Source organism: Manis javanica, chromosome 3 (assembly GCF_040802235.1).
Source record: "Manis javanica isolate MJ-LG chromosome 3, MJ_LKY, whole genome shotgun sequence".
NCBI lineage: Eukaryota > Metazoa > Chordata > Mammalia > Pholidota > Manidae > Manis > Manis javanica.
In genome coordinates this window covers 57166607-57185425 of record NC_133158.1, presented here as the reverse complement: position 1 = coordinate 57185425, position 18819 = coordinate 57166607, and the positions used below count along the sequence as shown (strand labels likewise).

The following is an 18819-nucleotide window of genomic DNA, read 5'->3' as shown; positions in this document are numbered from 1 at the left end:
GCTGGAGCTACTTTACCTGTGTATGCTCTGCTGTGAAACATGACATTTGTTACCGGTGGCCGTAACATAGGATTCTTGGAGAAGGCGTGTTGGGTATACAAGTGGGTAAATATGACCCTATTTTTTTATCTTGAGCTTAGATTGAAAATGCTTGCATGGGTTTTACCTCCCTGGCATCTTTGCGTCATGTCCTCACTGCTGATGGCACTGCCTACCTGTCTGCCAGTGACCCATATAATGTGGCAGAGGGATGATGGAGTTGGGTGGGTCCCAGGATTTGTGGCATTGGGGTGAGTTGGTGTGATCCATATGGCCGGAAAGCAGGGCCTTATCAAGAGAGTTCAGTGTCCCTTGTGGTGGCCTTCTACGAGGAGCAGCAGTGAGGGCCAGACTTTGGCTCGGGGCCTCTCCTGTGGGCACTAAGAGCAGATGCCCATTCAGGGGAACAACCTGTCTCTGCCCTGTTGGGAGAAAACTGCTAGAAGCAGATACAGAGCTATGAAGACTAGACCCATTACAGGTGTCCATCCCCTTGTTTCAACCAGACCCTTGTCACTACTGATGCACCTGTGCATCCTCCTCCTGCCGTTCCCCAGGTGGCTCTGGCCCAGGTTATGTTGGAGCAGTCCCTACCTTGTATCAGGGCTGACAGTCATTTTTCAGTCTCCCCACATGTGAAGGTTCAAAGCTGAGTCTTCAAGTTCACAATGTTCATCTACTGTCTTTTTATTTTGTAATGCTCTATTTGGTTCTTTTTGAAGTTGTTAATTACAGAGAGATGTGTACACTGACTAGATGTCCAGGAGAGCTGTTTCTCCAATCTGCATGGCCCCTGATGGTGCTGGCTGTGGGATGCTTAGGGAATCATCCTATATATGCTACTCCCTGCCCTGTACCAACAGCAAGGGTTTATACTTCTCTCTGACCTTTATGATATACTGAGCAAAATTTTAAAAGTCAGGGGTGCTTTATCTTTTACTATGTCCATCTCCTGTCTCCTGCTAGCTGGTGCCCTTTCTTCTGCAGGAATGGAGTTTAAAAAGTTTCACTTACTCTTTGCTCTTGCTCACTTACACATGGATGACAGACTGAATGAGCACTAGATATATTAAAAACTCAGTATCTTTTCTTTTCCTCAGAATGCTAATATATGCTGTCTTTGTATCTCTATTATTAATTCAGTGACCATTTATTGGGTTCCACTAAATGGCAGGCAGTGTTCTAGACACAGAAAAAAACACTTTGGTTTCCTGCTTATACCTTTCTCTGCTGTGCTGATGTTAGCCTAAGTATGCTCAATTTAAAGGCATTTAAAATGCACTGGACTGACTTGTATTTTATTTTTTTAAATCTATGTCTCCATGTATGTCTCTGTGACTGACAGTTGCAGCTTTTATTTTTTTAAAAACCTCAGCAATTCCTTTTAAAAAGATAATTTGAGAATTCTTCAAGTTTTATTTCCCTGATTCATAACCATTTCAAAGCAGAATGCTAGATTTCTCCCCCACTATCATCTTTTGGCTCTGGTTGCAGTCAGCAAATTCCTGATTAGAGAAGATTACATTCATGGCAAGTAGACATTCTAGACAAAGAGAAAAGATCAGGAAGTATACACATTATCTCCAAATATTTTTAACTCTCATCTATCTTATAAAACACACAAAAAAATGTTCTAATTCTTTTAAAAAGTCTGTGAGGGGTGTAAATCAAGTATAAAAATCAAACGAATAATCATATCTGACTTGATTGTTTATAGTTCATGAAGCGTGATCAAAACTGAAAGTTTCTGTGATATGACTGCCCTTGCACTGTTCACCATGTAAGAACTTATTCACTATGTAAGAACTTGTTCACCATGTAAGAACTTGTTCGTTATGCTTCAGAAGATTGGAGACTGTTGAGAATTAGGCTTGGGGTTGATCAATGATTGTGCATTGAGTCCTCTATACAGAATTTTATTGTTGTTAACAACCATTTGATCAATAAATATGAGAGATGCCCTCTAAAAAAAAAAGTCTGTGAGGGGATGAAAAATAGGGAATGATTTGTTAAAGGGGACAGTTTAACAATTCCCTCTTCCACTTGTGGAATCTGAAATCTGTAGTACAGAATCCAGCATACCTCCCATTTCACCCACAACCCCCAAAATGAGAATGGTCACAATTTTTTTGCCTTTTCCACACAGGCTACTAAGATCCATTACATTCATGAAAAAAATTATTGAAAAATCCCCAAAGAGAAAGATTTTCAGGATGTGTTCTCTAACGTATAAATTGAAAATAGTACTTCCAGCAGGAGACCATGAAGTCCAACCCACCAAACTGATTTTGCTACTTAGAGGGAAAACTGTTAGGCACTTCCATTAACACATAACCAAGCAGAAAATCTGATCATAGAGAAGAATGAAATTAGTTAGAGGCAAAATAGAAAACTATTTTAAATATATTGGTACACTGCGTTCATTCTTTTATTCAACAGAATTTTATTGAGTGCCCATTGATGGCCAGATGCCATGAAGATTCAGAATGTATAACAACAGTCTCTGTCCTTGCCCACAATCTTCTGAGTTCATACCTCCAGTGTCTTACATATGATACCAAATAGAGGTCTATGTACCTGTATTTATGAAAATGAAATAAGACAGTTATACTTAATGCTTCCTTCATGCCAGCTACTTTGCTAGGCATCAGAGAAATTTAAAAAATTAATGTATCAGATGAGATACATTCTTTCCATACACTATGCCAAGTCTTTTGTAACAGAAGTATATCTACTCTGAACAACAAAGTCAGCCCTGGAACCAGGGAAGGCTTTTACTCTAGAAGTGAAATTTGAGCTTGGCCTTCAAGTTCATCTCCCTTTCTATTTCTCCTCCTTTGTGTCAGTTTTGATCCCAAAATAATTGCTCTAATCATGGACAGTGTGGAAAATAGAAGTACTACTAAACTAAATAGTTTTGATATAGAATTAGACTTTTTTAAAAATGGGCTCTTAGCTCTGATGGGAACTTTTCAGAAGAGTAGTTAGATTCTTCACCGAAACCTTCTTATGCTTTCTCATAATCATCTTATCAAACCTGTTTTTCCTTAAACATTTGCATTCAAGATTTTTTAAATGAACTTTTGAAGCAATAATACGTACACCTGGTGAAAATTTGGGTACTCTTCTAGAGAGATTCTTTTAAACAGAAAAGCTCACATATACTTATTTATTTTTTAAAATGTTTAAACAAGTAGTAGCAAACAATTAAATATTGTTTTACATTTTTTCCATGTAATAACTCTGAGTAATCTTTTATAGCAGGTCATGTAGTACCATCTCTTTCTTTTTGATAGCTACCCAATGTGCCATTACTTACAGTACCACAATTTATTTAACTAGTTCTCTATTGATGACTATATAGGATGTTTCTAATCTCTTGCCATTCCAAACATGGCTGTAATTAATGACTTTGTCCTGATACAGTTTTTCACACTTGTCAGTTGTGAGCATATCAACACAATAACATCCTAGAAACAGAATATCTGTATTAAAAGGAATATGAATTTTAAATTTTGAAACACATTGTCAAATCACCCTGTCTATACTCTAGCTGTGTATAACAGTGCTAGATTTCCCAGACTTGCAATCTAGTGTGTCACCAGTTTTTTTCTAATCTGATGTCAGAGACTAAAAATAATCTTTATTCATTATTTCTCTTGTATGTCTTAACTGTTGATATTGCAACTATGTTATTTTTTGTTATTTTTGTAGAAATACACAGTATTTAATCTATACTATTACCCAAATGAGAGGGACTTGTCCAATTAACTATTATTACACTGTTATTTCTATGGATAAAATGCTTTTGTAATTATAAAACTCTGGTTTACATTAAACTTCTACATTTTTTTCAAAATGTAAAATATATATATATATATCTACTAAAAACACATAAAAACTACTTAAAATTTGAATGAATAATGGCAAAATGAACATAGATGTAAAACCCTTCAAGTCACGAATACAGGATTACTGCCATCTTTCCAGAAGCCCCCTGTGTGCCCCACCCTAGTCACATCCCTCTCCTTCTCCCCCCAGAGGTAACCATTCTCCTGACATTCATAATAATAATGTCCCTACTTATCTTTTTAATTTTACCTCTTTTGCATATGTCCCTAAACATTACAGTTTCAGTGTGGCTGTTCTTAACTTTTATATGACTAGAATCATACTGTAGTGTGTGTGTGTGTGCACACATGCACACATGCACATGTCTTGTTTCTGTTGCTCAACGCTTATTTTATGGAATTTATCCACACTAATACATATAGTTGTTCATTCATTTTCTTTGCTGTGTAGTATTCCATTGTATGGATACACACCAATTCACTTATCCATTCTGTACATGGGATGTTTGGGGCTATTGTGAACAGTGCTGCTATGAATATTCCTATATATGTATCCTTGTGGACATGTGCTTGAGTTTCTCTAGGGTGTAAAGCTAGGAGTGAAATTGCTAGATGGAAAAAGAAGTAATTACTAGATAGGAAATCAACTTTACTAGGTGATATAAAGTATTTTTCAAAATGCAGGTACCAGTTTACAATCATACCAGTATATATAAGATTTCCAGTTGCTCTACAGCCTTGCCTGTACTTGATATATTGTCAGGTTGAACAATTGTAGTTTAGTTGGCATATAGTAATATCTGCTTATGGTTTTAATTTGAATTTCCTTAATTACTAATGAGGATGAACTCCTTTTCACGTCATTATTGGGCCTTTGGATTTTCTATTTTATGATGTCCCTGTTAAAGCCTTTTGCCCATGTATCTAGTGAGTTATCTGGGTTTTTTTTCTAATACATTTTTAGGAGTGCTTCATATATTCTAGATATGAATCCTTTGTTAGTTATGCATGTTGTTAAGTATTTGCTCTCACTCCATGGCTAGTCTTTTTATTCTCTTTATTCTGTCTTGATAAACATAATTTAACATTTTGAAGGCAATATATTCATAAGTTAGAGGCTCATATCATGTGACATATGAGACATTTCTTACACTTAGTATTTTAAAGTACAATTTGCCATTTATTTCTCCCATAATAGTGTATCAACACAGACACTTTATATACAGTAATGGTTTCTGTCAATCCCTAAGTCTACCTCTGTTTTAATGAAAGAGTAAGAACTAATTGACTTTTTAAAATCTATCTGTTGCATTTTACTCTATATGTTATGTGACAGGTAATATAGCTAAAGCAATGATATGTATTACAAAAAAAAAGATGGCAAATACATTGGATTTGGAACTCTGTTGTCTGACAAACAGATTGAAGACCTAGGAAGGACATTTTTGTATAGCAAAACTAAGCATGAATGCTCTCTGGAAAGCATCTTGAATCCTAGTTTTATACGTAATTCTTACCATCTCAGCCATCTAGTTACCTAGCCCATAAGAAAATTAGAAGAGGAGAAAGTTACTTCTCTGTAGACCAACTAATAGCCACAAGGGCTGCAGCATGAGAGGAAGCAAAAAAGCTTGGAAGGCAAAAGCCAGTGGAGGAATTAAAGCTCCAACAGTTTGGTTCTACTCAGTGAAGATGCCAAGAGTATTATATGACTCACCAGGTCTGAGGACTTCCCTTGTATTTTGCACTGCACCATAATTATTATTCAGTAATTGTCAACAGAAGGGGAAATTATGTTCAAGGTCCTCTGTTTAGGAAGTCAGAGAGGCAAGGGTTTTCATTAAAATGGTCAAAGAGGAAAACTGTTAGTATTTACGTTTAGTTGCCAGAAAACTTATCCTGACAGGCACATTTCCCAAGGGTTCTGGAGAGCTCAGGTGGTGTTGACTGTGGTTTACATTAGTGGAATGATTTATAAAGATGAAACTCAACTTCTCTCAGTCCTAGTGATGGATGCCAAAAGACTGATAACCTCTTCTTTGGAATTTATTGTACATCTGTATCTACTCTTGCCCAAGCCACTGTCCTATCACACGTCACCTATGAAAGAAGCCTCCTCATTGGTCCCCAGACATTCACTCTTGACCTCCCTCCAATCTATTCTCCATTCTGCTGCTATAGAAATCTTTTTAAAATGTAAGCTTTCCACATCAATATGGCTTCAGGCCTTTCAATAGCATCCCTTTGCTCTTAGGATGCATACCAAAATCCTCAGCATGACCTATGAAGGCTGCATGTTCTGGAACTTAGCCTACTTTTCAGGCCTCACTGGAGCCACTCTTCCTCTTGTTTCCTGCATTACAATCTCCTTGACCTTCCTTGAAAGTATCAGGTTTCTTCCCAGCCCAGGGCCTTTGTATAGGGCCTTTGTGTCCTCTGCCTGGAAAATTCTTTCTCCTCCCATGCCAAAGCCCATCCCTTTTGCCCTGTCCTCTTTCTGATCTTAGTTGTCCTGACCCTCTGACTAAAGTCCTCCCTAGTCATATCTCTCACAGCACTGTGTATTGTTGCTTCTTGGTACCTATTGCCAGTAGCATAAGCATTCATAAGGTTATATGACTGCCTCCTCCACCAAACTTTCAGTCCATGAGGGCAGAGATATGTCTGTTTCATACTCATGCCACATCACCAAATCTAACAAACTACTGACTCACAGAAGGTGCTTGCTAAGCATTTGTTAAATGAGTACATGAAAAACAAATAAATGCAAAGTAACAAGTGGGTAAGAGAGAGATCTAGAAATTGGAACCAAATGTAATTAAGAAAGTCCAAATTCTAGTTTGGGAAGAATAGAGAAGTTGCAGCACTAGGCTTTATTAAGTGTGTAATTTATGTTTCAACCTAATTGCACTTATCAAATTATTGGCTGCCTGTCTGTCTTTCTCCCATATTATATTGTGAGGTCCTTGACGATCATGTCTAGGTCCTAATGATGCTTTTATCTCTACTGTCTACTCAGCACCTGGCACATAGTAAGTGATGGCAATCAGGTGCCCCAACCATGTCATACTTCCTCCTGCTGCTGGCATCTCTTGTAACGCCCACCGACTTTACTGAATTGTATTTAGCCCACCCTTCACTGCCAAACTGACTCATACCTCCTTCACGTAAATGCTCGCTGCTTCTGCACATTATCCCCACCACACCTCTGAGCCACCAATATTGAACACATCTTCACCCCCACCCCCTACAAAAAAAAGCCAAATGTTACTCTTTAACACCCAGTGCATAGCTCATGTCTTCCTTGTTCTTGCCACATTGTTGGTGTAAAGTTGCACTCTTAACAACTAGCTGAAAGGTGTTTCTAGCAGGCTCTTCCACCCTGAGACCCGGGGCCCTATTTCCAACTGTCTGAAGCATATCCGCACATGGATGACACACTGCACTCTACTCAACAGAACTGGCACTAAATCCATCATCTACTGTCTTCCCACTTCTGTCCCTTTTCTAAGACCCCCTTGCACAGCTTTACCTCTAAACCATCTTGGCTTTCCTTCATTCTTGACCCTCTTCCTGAAATAATGTTCCAGTGTACCATCACCCACACCTTACAACCTCAGTCTACACATTCCTCAGCCTGGTTAGAATTTTATGTAATGCATAAGGTTTATCCTGGGAGCTTTAGGAGGAGAAGCACTTCTCCCAAACCCCAGTAAGAGTCTCAGGAACCCAGAGCCTCCTGACAGGCAGACCCTGTCCGCCTGCCCCTGTCCCTCCTCTGGGTCCCTTGCTATCTATCTGCACACTCTCCTCTAGCATATGCTTTCTGGTAGGTATGTGTGATTATCTTCAGTAAAATATAATGATCCTTCAAATCATAATTGCCTTTATCACCAACCTATACTGCATCTCACTGTGTCTCCAGAATGATTCCTCTGTCCTGATACATTCTGACCTCAGAAAGAGTGTTGTTGGAACACATCTTCATTATTAGAATGATTTCTGGAGTCCCTTCTCTCAGCATTTTGTGAGACAGCATCTTCTTCCAGTTTGCTGTTGTTTCCTATGGGTTAATTTTTGTCTCCAGCAACTAAATTCTAAGATCATGAAGACAAGCCTCCCTGTGTGACCCCTGTTTTACCTGCAGTGCACTGAGATCGAGTTAGACATTCACAGAAAGTGCTCTGCAAATATGTGTCTGAATATGTTTTATGTGTATAACTTCTGTTTGCATATATTTATGACTGTGTGTCTCTGAATGTTTCCTGTATACTCCCTAAGAAATATTCATCTATGTGGTTTGGGAGGTAGGATTCTCTTGGATGTATTTCCTGGACATCGGGCCATAACATCATAAACCAGTGAGTCGTGTGCTCCAGAAGCTCACAGCTGTGGCCAGCACAGGTGAAGAGCTGCAGCCTGCAATCACTTTTCTCTCCACCTGCTTGGGGGTCTTTCTTTTACTTCTAAATATGAAAGACTAACTTTTCTGTTAAACACAAAAAAGGAATGTGTATGTGTATATATGTGTGTATATTTGTGCTTATGTATGCATATATATGTATATATGCAGATACATATATGTATGTGTATATGTATGTATATATGAAGGAAATACACCAAAATGTAAATAGTGGTTATTTCTGGATGGTGGCTTTTTCCAAATGCTCCATGATAAGAAAATTACTTTTGTTAACAAAAAAACCTAGTAGATGTTAATTTAAAGGACAGGAAGGGATACGATTATTAGATAGTTGCTGAGGTCCACCCTCTGCATGAACCAAGGATGAGAGGACAATGAGGTGCCTCATAGGGAGCAAGGTGAGGGCTTCTCAGTGTCTCACGATGAGAAAGTGAGTGAATCTGGGCTCACATGCAGAACGGGCCAAGGTTGTAAGCTGAAGAACTGGCAGCTTTGCGTGGCTGTAAAGGTCAGGAGGCTTGGACACTGAAAGGAGATAGAAGAAAAAACAGAAGGTGGGGAGTCTGGGGCAGCAGCAGACAAGTTCATCAAGGTTTTCTTCCAAATTCATCTCTTTAGAGAAGAATGGAAAAGGTGGGGAAAAGCTTGAAATGTACCTTCAAGTTCATGAAGAGATATGCAGTGGGAGAGAAAGTAGCTATGTGCCAAGTCTGGTTTTAGCCCCCTGTGATTGCAGAGAAAGGAGTTTCTAGAGTGACCCAGTGTGGGGACACTTGAACACGAGTTAGAAGGACAAGGAGAGTCTCCGTTAAGGAAGTGGGTCACCTGGATGCAGCAAGGTTTCAAATAGGAGGTTCGTCATTAGGTCAGGGCCCAGCTGTCTCCCATCCCCTCACCTCCCACTCACTCCTCATCTCCCACACTCTAAGAGCAGAGAGAATGTTTTCTAATAAGAATTCTTGGCAAAGAGGCCATTTCTAACCTTCCTGAACTTGAAACAAAAAATTACTTGAAACAAGTATTTTCAGGGTTGTTTCCCCTACACAACTGCCAAGTTTCACAGTCCTCGCAGGGGGTCCCAGAGCAAAGGGACAAATGGCAAGAGGAAAAACAAGGAGATTGACTCCTCTTCGCTGGGGCTGACTTGCTCTCCCAAGGGTGGTGTTCTGGAGGTGGGGAGTGCCTGGCCTCCCCCTCGGGAGGGAGCACAGCACAGCTTAAGTCTGCATCGCCTCCCAGGCCTTCCTGCTCATTGCTAAGCTGCTCAGCCAACCAGCCCATATCAGTGACCTCACAGCATTTGGGATAAGGAATTCTGAGGTCATCATGAGCAACACTGACATCTAGAAGCCAAAAGGAGATCCTCCAGGCAGAGTAGAAAGCAAGAAGAAGCAAATAAGATCACAAAACCAACCCTTGAAAAAGAACTAAATTGAAAATATATTTCATGGGGTTTATGTCTTTTCTGTATGCATGACTCAATATTTTTACCACTCTATATCTCAGTGTTTAATTCCAATGGCTACATCAAGGAAAATTTTCAGACTGAGCTCTAGTGTGAAATTTGAGGTATAAAAAAGGCTCTTCTAAATCATTTAATATACTATTTGCAGAGTTCCCTGTGTATAATGGAGGGTGCAAACAGCACATAAGGTCCCCACCAAGGACTGCGCTCCAACCCCCAGCCCCATCTAATGGAAAAGAGAAAGTTCTTTTCTCTTAGACATCGCTGCTATGATCAGGCAGGCCGAGAAAAGCACAAAGGCTGCCTGCAAGGAAGCCATCCAGTGGATAAACCACTAACAACTAACAACTGCCGCTCTTAAAACTCCTAATATGAGCCTAGCATTGTATGTATAATCTTTCATTTGATTCTCACAACAATTCTTCAAGGTAAGTATCATTGTCCTCATTTTGCAGATGAAGGAAATGTCACTCAGAGAGGTTAAATAACTTGCCCAGGGTCACACAACCAGAAAGTGGCAGAGCTAAGATTAGAACCCAGGTCTTTCTGATACCAACTATGCATACTGCCTTCCTCTGGCCAAGTCCACTAAAGAAAACAATTAGATGATTCAGACAAAACACACAAACTGAAAAAAAAAAGTCATCTTTTGACCCAAATGGTGTAAGTCCTATCATTTCCCCCTTCTGATCAACTGAATGAAACACACCTGAATTACAATACCAAGAACATTCCATATTCCATGTACTACATGTGTCAATCATTCACTGACTTTTGTACCTACCAGTACAGGCATAAGTTAGAAATTTAGAGGAGGTTTTTTATTATGTCTTAGCCATGGGAGTAGTAATTCAGGTATATCCCTGCCTCAGTGGTTTCCTAACCCATCATACAAAAACATCCACAACTGAAGATGCATTTAAAAATATAGTGCAAAATAGTTGCCTCAAATTCCTTGTGGAACAAGAAAGGGTATAAACCTATAATAAATATGTTCCTCATTTGTGACTATTTTTGTAGTACTGGAGGTCCAGTGAGGTCTCTTGTGTACCCAGTGACTGCAGAACATCTCTCTATAGCTCAGAAAACTCTTATTATGAGTGTCTACTATTAGAATAGGGCCTGCAGTATATTAAATAAATAGAGTATTTATATAAAGGGTTCTATACCCAAATAGCAGAAGATAAGGGAAATCTCAATATAGACCCCTCTGCTCTCCCCCACCACCCCAAAAAGAAAATGCTGGGGGACTCTGGTTAATCAAAACCACTCTCCTATTTAAGTGTGTCTCACTGATTCTCAACCTTCATGGAAAATGCCAAAGACAAAGCTTCTGGACAAAATGTGCTGGCAGAGGTGAAAATGCAGTTGAAATACTGTGAAACTCAGGTTTTCCGGCAATTGAGTGGTGGAGCCATAGAGAAGGCTTCTGCACTGTGAATTGCAAACCAGCTGTCCCTCAGAATTATCAGGGAAATATTTTGAAAAGCTAATCCCAAGCCCTACCCTGGCCTACTGAATCAGAATGCCAAAGGTCCAGGGTGATTGGATATGGAACATGCATGTGAATTCCAAGCAGAGAGTTATTTTCTGAATAATAGAAATTAACATTTCAAAAAAAATTAATGTCTTTTTTCCCCTAGATTTCCACTTAGACTTTTCTCACTAGTCCTAACTCTAGGCCAGTTTCTGAAAAATCATTTCAATGAGGTCCTGAATGGCTGTCATTTTTAAAGTTAAGATCTACGCTTCAGGGTATTAACTACTCTTTCAGAGTACCAACTGGACTATATAAAATAACGGCTTCCTATGTAAATGTACGTCTTTTCTGAGGGGTTTAGAGGCAAGCGTTCAGTTTGCCTGCAAGCATTTGCGTCCTCCATGGCTCTCATATGAAACGGTCATCGGAGTTGCAAGTGCACAGGAGACATTCACAAACTGAGGCTTCAAAGGGGATACAAATTTTTCTGCAAAACCTAACGAACATATATATACAAGGAAGTGACTCAAACCACTTCTAGTTAGGTCCTCCAGGACAATATGGATCCTCAGAATATGCGAAGGATACTTTCCAAGACCTTGGGAATCCACAAACATTTAAATGTACCAATATCACTTAACAGATGGATCCTCCTTTATAAGAGGCAATGTGCACAGTGGTTAATGATAGCTTTGGAATCAAACCAACCTCAGAACAGATCTCACCTCCTCCACTTGCCAGTTGTGCGATCCTGGGCAGGACCTCTCAGTGCTTCAGTCTGCAAGATGGGGGTAATGGTCTGATCCACACCATAAGGTTGTGCTGCAAATTATGTGAAACAATACATGCCAGACACTCAGCGCTTTGCCTGGCACATGCTAAACAGTCAACAAGTATTAGCTGTTAATGGTGAGACCAATAAAAATAATAAGTATACTAGATATTAATAAATTAATGGCAATAAAAATGTTTTAAAAAACTGTTCTCCCCCTTCAGAATTTTAAGAACTGTGTAAAGAGCAGAATGTCAAATTTAACATTTATGAAACTATTAAATTCTGCTACTAAAATTAATGCCACAGACCTTGTAGCACATCTATAAACAAACTGGCAGTGACAGTGAATTACAATGCGGGAGACGAGCTAATCGGGGCAGCTGATGCCACCCCTCCACCCCCACCCCCTTTAGTGTAATGTGTATAAAGTGCACAGGACCCTGGCGGAGGGGACCTCAGTGACCACCAGCACTTCACCATGATACCTGTGTACAGCTCCTGGCTTTCTTCAGAAGCTCATCTCCTTTCTGAGTCCCAAGCATCCTGTCTTCCTCACAGCTCAGGGTAATTACCATTTGAACTTGATGCTGAAGTGTTTTTCTCTTCCTTAATGAACAGTTTTTGCCCAGCTGGAGTTCTTTCTAAGAGAGTTTGAGACTGTTTTTCTCATTTCTACATGGCAAGCATGATGGAGCCTTTGACATCATCAGCTGAGCCCCAGTCAAATATGAGATACTAAAGAGAAACATACTCTTGAGTTTATCTTAAACTTTTCTCTTGGCAGAGCCATTGCTTTTTAGAATATTTCACTCCTCCAATAGTACTAGAAGTTCACTCCCTTTGAAGAGCTGTTGTTCTTAAGGCAACAGTGACACCATTGCTTCAGACAGCCCTGTAGAGCTAGTGTGACCACACTGTAATGGGGAAGCTGGGCCTCCGGCAGTCCCCCTCTCTGATTCACTCAGCAGCCCACTCCCTCCATGGGCCTTGCAGACTGCCACAAATCATGGGCCCTGGAAACACTTGAAATCAGGAATTTTAAGTTCCTTAATGCCAGAGGTCTGCTAGATAAATAGTGAAGTTTTCTGTTTCTTTCCCCAAATTAAGTATCATAGCAAGACTGTGATAGGGCTTAGGGACCTTAAAAGAGTTGAAACAAGAAAGCAAAGCAAAAAGGGTATGAAATAAACACTCGTGATCACTGCCACTAGGGCCTCTTAGTCAGCACATCCCTATATGTATTCTTCCTGGTTCTACTCTTGCTTTTATGTGTGGGACACTGGGAAACCACTCAATGAGGAGGTAATGCAAGGAAAGGTGTGTGGATCTGAGCCCTGACAAGGTTAGCGAGAGTTGCCAGTCAGTGAGCCTCATCCGGATCCTGGACCTTGTTGGCTTCTTCTGAAGATTCACCAAGGCATGTGTGCATCCTACACAGCACTCTGCTTCTCCATTTCCTCTTCCAAAAAATGACTGTGTATTTGTCAGGTTGCACACTGTGCATTGGGCTGCTAGAGATACATTGGTGATGTAACTGTTTTCTATGAAGGGCTACGGATCTGGTATAGATTTTTGCAAAGTCATACGCAAATCACAGAGCCCCGGCCCTTTTCTTAACAGGATGGCAACCTTGCTCCTCGGTGGCATCTGGGACCTGGAGATCCTTTCTCCACTTACGTTTAGCGCGCAGCCTGGGACTTGTCCCTGCAGCTCACCCGGTTAGCCGTGCCGCCGTTGGGACCTCCCACCTGGACTCCCATCGCCCACCTCTCTTGAGACTGCCTTGGCAGGGCTGGTGTGGGGTGCAGCCTTTGCTCAGAGGGTAACATGTTCCAAGCAAAATCCACCCACCTGGGCCATGGGCTCACCCTGGGGCTCCCTGCTTCTCTACTGGGTGTGATTCAAGGTTGCCAAGCTCTCCAAAGTCTAAAATGGTGGACCAGTAGGGACCTGTGAGATGCCCGGTGACCCAGTGTACTTCCCTCAGCTCCCAGTCTGGATGTCAGGTACCCCAACCCTCGCTGCCCTAGACATCTGCAGTGTGAGTGGAAAGGCTCATTAGAGGGACACACTTATCTCTGGAGTTTTTCTCCAGGTTGAATGTTTCTATTGTCGGTGGCCCCCAGTCTGGAAAAACCCATCATTCTAATTAATTTAGCCTGCTTCCTCCTCCACATCATGAGAAAGAGGGGAAGAGGAAGAAGGGATGGTTTATGATAGAGAAAAGGAGGATTAACTCTAGCTCTTCCCAAACATTGGCAACAACCATGTCCCCAACAAATGTTTTATCTGTTCCAGCGTTCCCAGGTTTTGTCAAGATTCGCTAACTCCTCCCTAACCTCACTCACTCCTGAGTCTCTGTTCAAAGACCACCTTCCTAGCCTTCATTTACTTCCAGATACCCTGTTAAGGGGTGGGTGGGAAATGGGAGAAGAAATGAATGAAGCAACCTGGCCACACATCAATAATTGTTGAGACTAGATGATGGGTACATGGGCATTCATTATACCATTCTCTCCACTTTTGTATATGTTTGCAATTTTTCATAATAAAAAGTTAAAAAATAAAAAAAGTCCTCCAGCTACCAAGACACTCAAGAGAAAGCCCCGACCCATAACACAGTTTCCTGGAAGCCCCACACCAAGGCAAGAGGCAAAGATGATTCCATTCCATATATATATGTATACATATATATATATATATATATATATTCATTTTCTAATTTTTTAAGTCCCACTGCTTTATTTTCAGTAGAATAAACCTTCTTTCTAAGAGGTCCCAAAGTTGGGCTTACTTCCCCAGCTGGGTATGGGGGAGGGCTGGGTAAAGGGTTCCTTAAAATCCTGAAAGTTTACACTTCCATGTATCTCACAATCTTATTGTGAGGATGGGGCTTGTTCAGTGTTCTGAACTTTGTGGAGGAAATGCACTCTCAATTCAGTGTCATTCTCTGGAATTGCACCTGGCTCAGGAAAGGACTGTCTTTGTACTTGAATTTAAATCCAATGGAGAACCTTAATCATGGGCATTTGCATGACTGAGAATTGCTGCTGTCTTTTTTCCATATGTCACTTTCTTGAATGTGTTCTAATAAAATGATTCTAAAGCAGGCTGTTGATATACAGTGATTTATAAATACTTTCTGTTGAGTGCTGAGGCCCTTAATTTTTTACCAAGAATCCACCTCGTCTCACTTCCTGGACAGGTCTGTTTAGCTGGGGACAGAGGCAGTGAGCACACATTTGGCTCCATGGCGGCACCACTGCAATTGCAATCACTAGTAACAATCGCGTCAACCACAGCAATTTTGTCCTCTGGTTGCCTAGCAGCAGAATTTGTTTTCCAGAATAAAGATGGCCATATGAGGCAGATGAGTGTGGTCAGGGGAAAGTGGCTGAGGCACAGCAGAAACAGGAGTATAATTCACTCTACCAGGGAAGTGGGGGGGAGCAGAGTGGAGGACGAGACAAAGGCAGGCAAAAAGGAAGACAAGCAAAGGTCACAATCATTCTGTTCAGCCATCAATCTCAGCTCGCTCAATTGATAATTAATTGTTAAGTTTTATTTACAAAATTGCACCTTTGATATCTAGTCATAGCAAGTCACAGATTTAAAAGTCTCATTAAGCAAACTGGAAGCAAAAAAGAGAAAATATGTTCTTCCATAGGTAGATATTATAAGAAACTTTTTTTATCCCAATCTTTATCCCCCTTCTGCCAGACTGACTAAGGCATCCCTGTGAGCTAGTAACAAAGTTAGGCTGGTTCTTTGGGAGAGGAGGCATTGTTAGAAACTCTGTAAGGGGCAGGGAAGGCAGAAGTAGACAAGGAGGCTTGCATTTACTGAGCACCTTTCTCATACTAGATTCTGGAAAGACACGTGATGTACATTCTCTCGTCTAATCTTCACAGCTGCCCTGAGAGGCCAGCAGTTCTGTCTTCATTTTCCAGATGGAGAGGCTGAAGCTAAGAGAAGTAAATAACTTGTACAAAGTCATAAAGCTAGAAAATAGCAGATCTGGAATTCAAGTTCAGGTCTCTGATCCCCAAACACTTTCAGGCCATGTGCTTTTTCAACCCACAGGCTGATTGCCAGGGCCCAGCCTGGTCTTCTCCCATTGTCTTTGTTTTAATGAATTGTGTGACTTCATTTTAATGAATTGTTTGCCCAAGACTGTATAACAAGGTGGGGGCACCGTGAGGACTGGATCTCAGAATCCTGATTTTTCTTCTTAGACTACTTTTTTCCCTGCCATGTCACACACTAGTCTGTCGCACACCCATGGACTGCCCCTTAACCCTAGCCAACCATTTAAACATGTTGATCCGTCAGTACACTATCCCCATGCCTAGGAAAAACCAAATAGCACATTTCATAATGATAACCAAGTGGTATAGTGAGCCAAGTCCCTGAGGATGGCATTGTACCTAGGATGCCATCCTTGTTTTCAGGCTGGTTTCAGAGCCCAAAGCAGGAATGGAGAGGCAAGGCACTTAGGCTGAAACAACACTGCCTAATAAGGATGTTTGCAGGTCTTTCAGTGTTTTGGTTTGACCCCAGTATTTCCTCAACTCCCAGGTTCAGCAGCCATTTATGCACTCGTTAATTCAACAAATATTTATTGAGTGCCCACTGGGCATCAGGCAGGTCTCAGAGCTAGTGGTGCAGCAGTAAACAAAATGAACTGCCCTCGTGGGGAGTACATTCTAGCTAGAGGAGACAGACAGTAAGCAAAATAAGTAAATAATAGCATATTAGACAGTGATAAATGCTACAAAGAAAAATCAAGTAAAGGACATAGGGAACGCCAGAAGTGGGGATACATTTTTAGGTAGGGTGATTACAAAAATGACCTACCTGGGAAATGCCTTAGATCATCATTTTACACACACACACACACGCAGCTGTGCATGTGGTATGAAAAGTCCCATAAACCTTCCTTCCCTTAACCTCCTTCAGAAAAATAAAGGGTTTTCAGTGGCATGTCCCAGAGCCTAATTCTTAGCTTTCCCTTTTCTCCTTTGAGTGAAATCAGTGATGGGCCCCACCCCAGAGTTTGTGATTCAGTAGGTCTGGCATGGGTCCAAGAATCTGCATTTCTAATGAATTGCCAGGTAAATGTTGATGCTACTCAGCCGGGAGCACACTTTGAGAGCCACTAGGTTGAGCTACTATAGCTGAAAGTTTCCTATTAAAATGAAACATGAGAAAGGGCGTATCCACTCTTTAAGATCCATGGATATCACTGCAGTGGCTGTCCTTGAAGAGCAAGATGTGACTTAAGAAATGTGATTTTTCTAAGAGGGGTAAGTTTCAGAAACCACAGCTAAAGACTCTAAGCACTAACTCTGTGCAAGGGACAGATCCTAAAAAGTGCAAACAACTCTTTTCCGTTGCTTGTCCATCAGTGCTTTGCATTTTCATCACATTTAACACTTTTATAAGCCCTTCTGCCCACTACTGTCTTTTAGCACAGTTAACCTGTTAGGCAGGCAGATCAGGTGTCATTACTACACTTTATAAATAAGAAAATTGAGACAGAGGTTATATGGCTTCCTTTGGGCCTCAAGGATCACCTTGCGCCCACTCCAGTGTTGTTCCTCCTTTAATGCTGTTGGTCACACTATAGCTTTGTCGCGGGACATCGAGGTCTGGGTCATTAAAATCCAGGATAAATACTTACTCTTTGCCTCTTGCTAAGTTCAAAATCCCACTTGCTTCAAGTAGATTATCTGTGTGGGTGATTAACTGTAGCAAATACTAAGCCCTGCCTGAGTTTTCTCTGCCATAATTGCATTTCTCCTCTTCTTCTACCAGGTATTGTAGAGAGAGAAAATGCTAGCTTTTTAATATTAGCCTAAGCTAGAACTAATTGTTATGAAAGCAAACCTGCTGGGGGAAAAACACACATTATACTTCAAAGGCAAATGGAAATGGCATTTTGATTATATGTACTATTGCTTCTCTTCCATTAGTAGAGATAATTGAAAGTTTTCTGTATCACTAAAGCACAGGTCAAAATGAGAGTGGATTTTGTTAAAACAGATGGCTGGTGAGTCACATACTCGGGTATTTAAATATACCCCACCCCCAAAAAAATCATGGACATGAAAGATAAAACCTTTCCAGTACTTGACCATCTGGTTATTTTCTCCAGTTGTGTACTGATTTCTCTAGTGAAGAGTAAGGTCTCCCATTGAATCTCATGATGATGCCCATGAGTTACAAGAAGCATCTCTTTTCAGCTTCCATATTGCTTTTAACCATCCAGGGAGCCAAGGTTTTAGAATTCTAATTTCTAAAACTGCCATCATCTATGTCTCAATCCATTAGTATTCTGACATCTTCCTCCAATACTGCCATTTGGACCACTCACTTATTCAATAAGCGTTTATTGAGCCCTTACTAGTGTACCAGACCTGGTAAAAGCCACTAAATGGGCTAGAGAGTTAGAAATACTCCTGTCCTCAAAGAACATCACATATAATAGAATCTTCTTTTAATCATGTAGAATAATCAATATTCAAGTATATTCTAGATATAGAATATAAACCTGTGTGAACTTCTCCCCATTTTCACTCTCTGCAATCACTCTATGCTCAATAAAGATGAGTTATTTTAATTTAAACAAGAAATAGGCATCATTAGGAAAGAAAATATACCTGAGGAGGAGGAGAGTGTGATGAGGAAGGGGTACTTCTCCACAGTCCCGAGCACACTTCATGCGTCAGCGTGGGGAGATACCAAAAGTATGGTGACAAGGGGGAGGACAGGAACGGAAATCTG

The 18819-nt window shown here is 40.7% G+C and overlaps 1 protein-coding gene across 20 annotated transcripts in view; it reads left to right on the top strand.

Moving 5' to 3' along the window:
- KALRN (kalirin RhoGEF kinase) overlaps window positions 1–18819 on the top strand; it is a 654582-nt gene that overhangs the window by 457058 nt on the left and 178705 nt on the right. For 6 of the 20 annotated variants that reach the window (XM_073231518.1, XM_073231517.1, XM_073231520.1 and 3 more), the window contains exon 34: window positions 13654–15140. The exons of the other annotated variants lie outside the window; for them this stretch is intronic. In XM_073231518.1, coding sequence (XP_073087619.1) covers window positions 13654–13716 — 63 coding nt within the window. In that variant the 3' untranslated portion in view covers window positions 13717–15140. Of the gene's footprint in view, window positions 1–13653; window positions 15141–18819 lie in introns of those variants that run through there. 20 annotated transcript variants of the gene reach the window in all.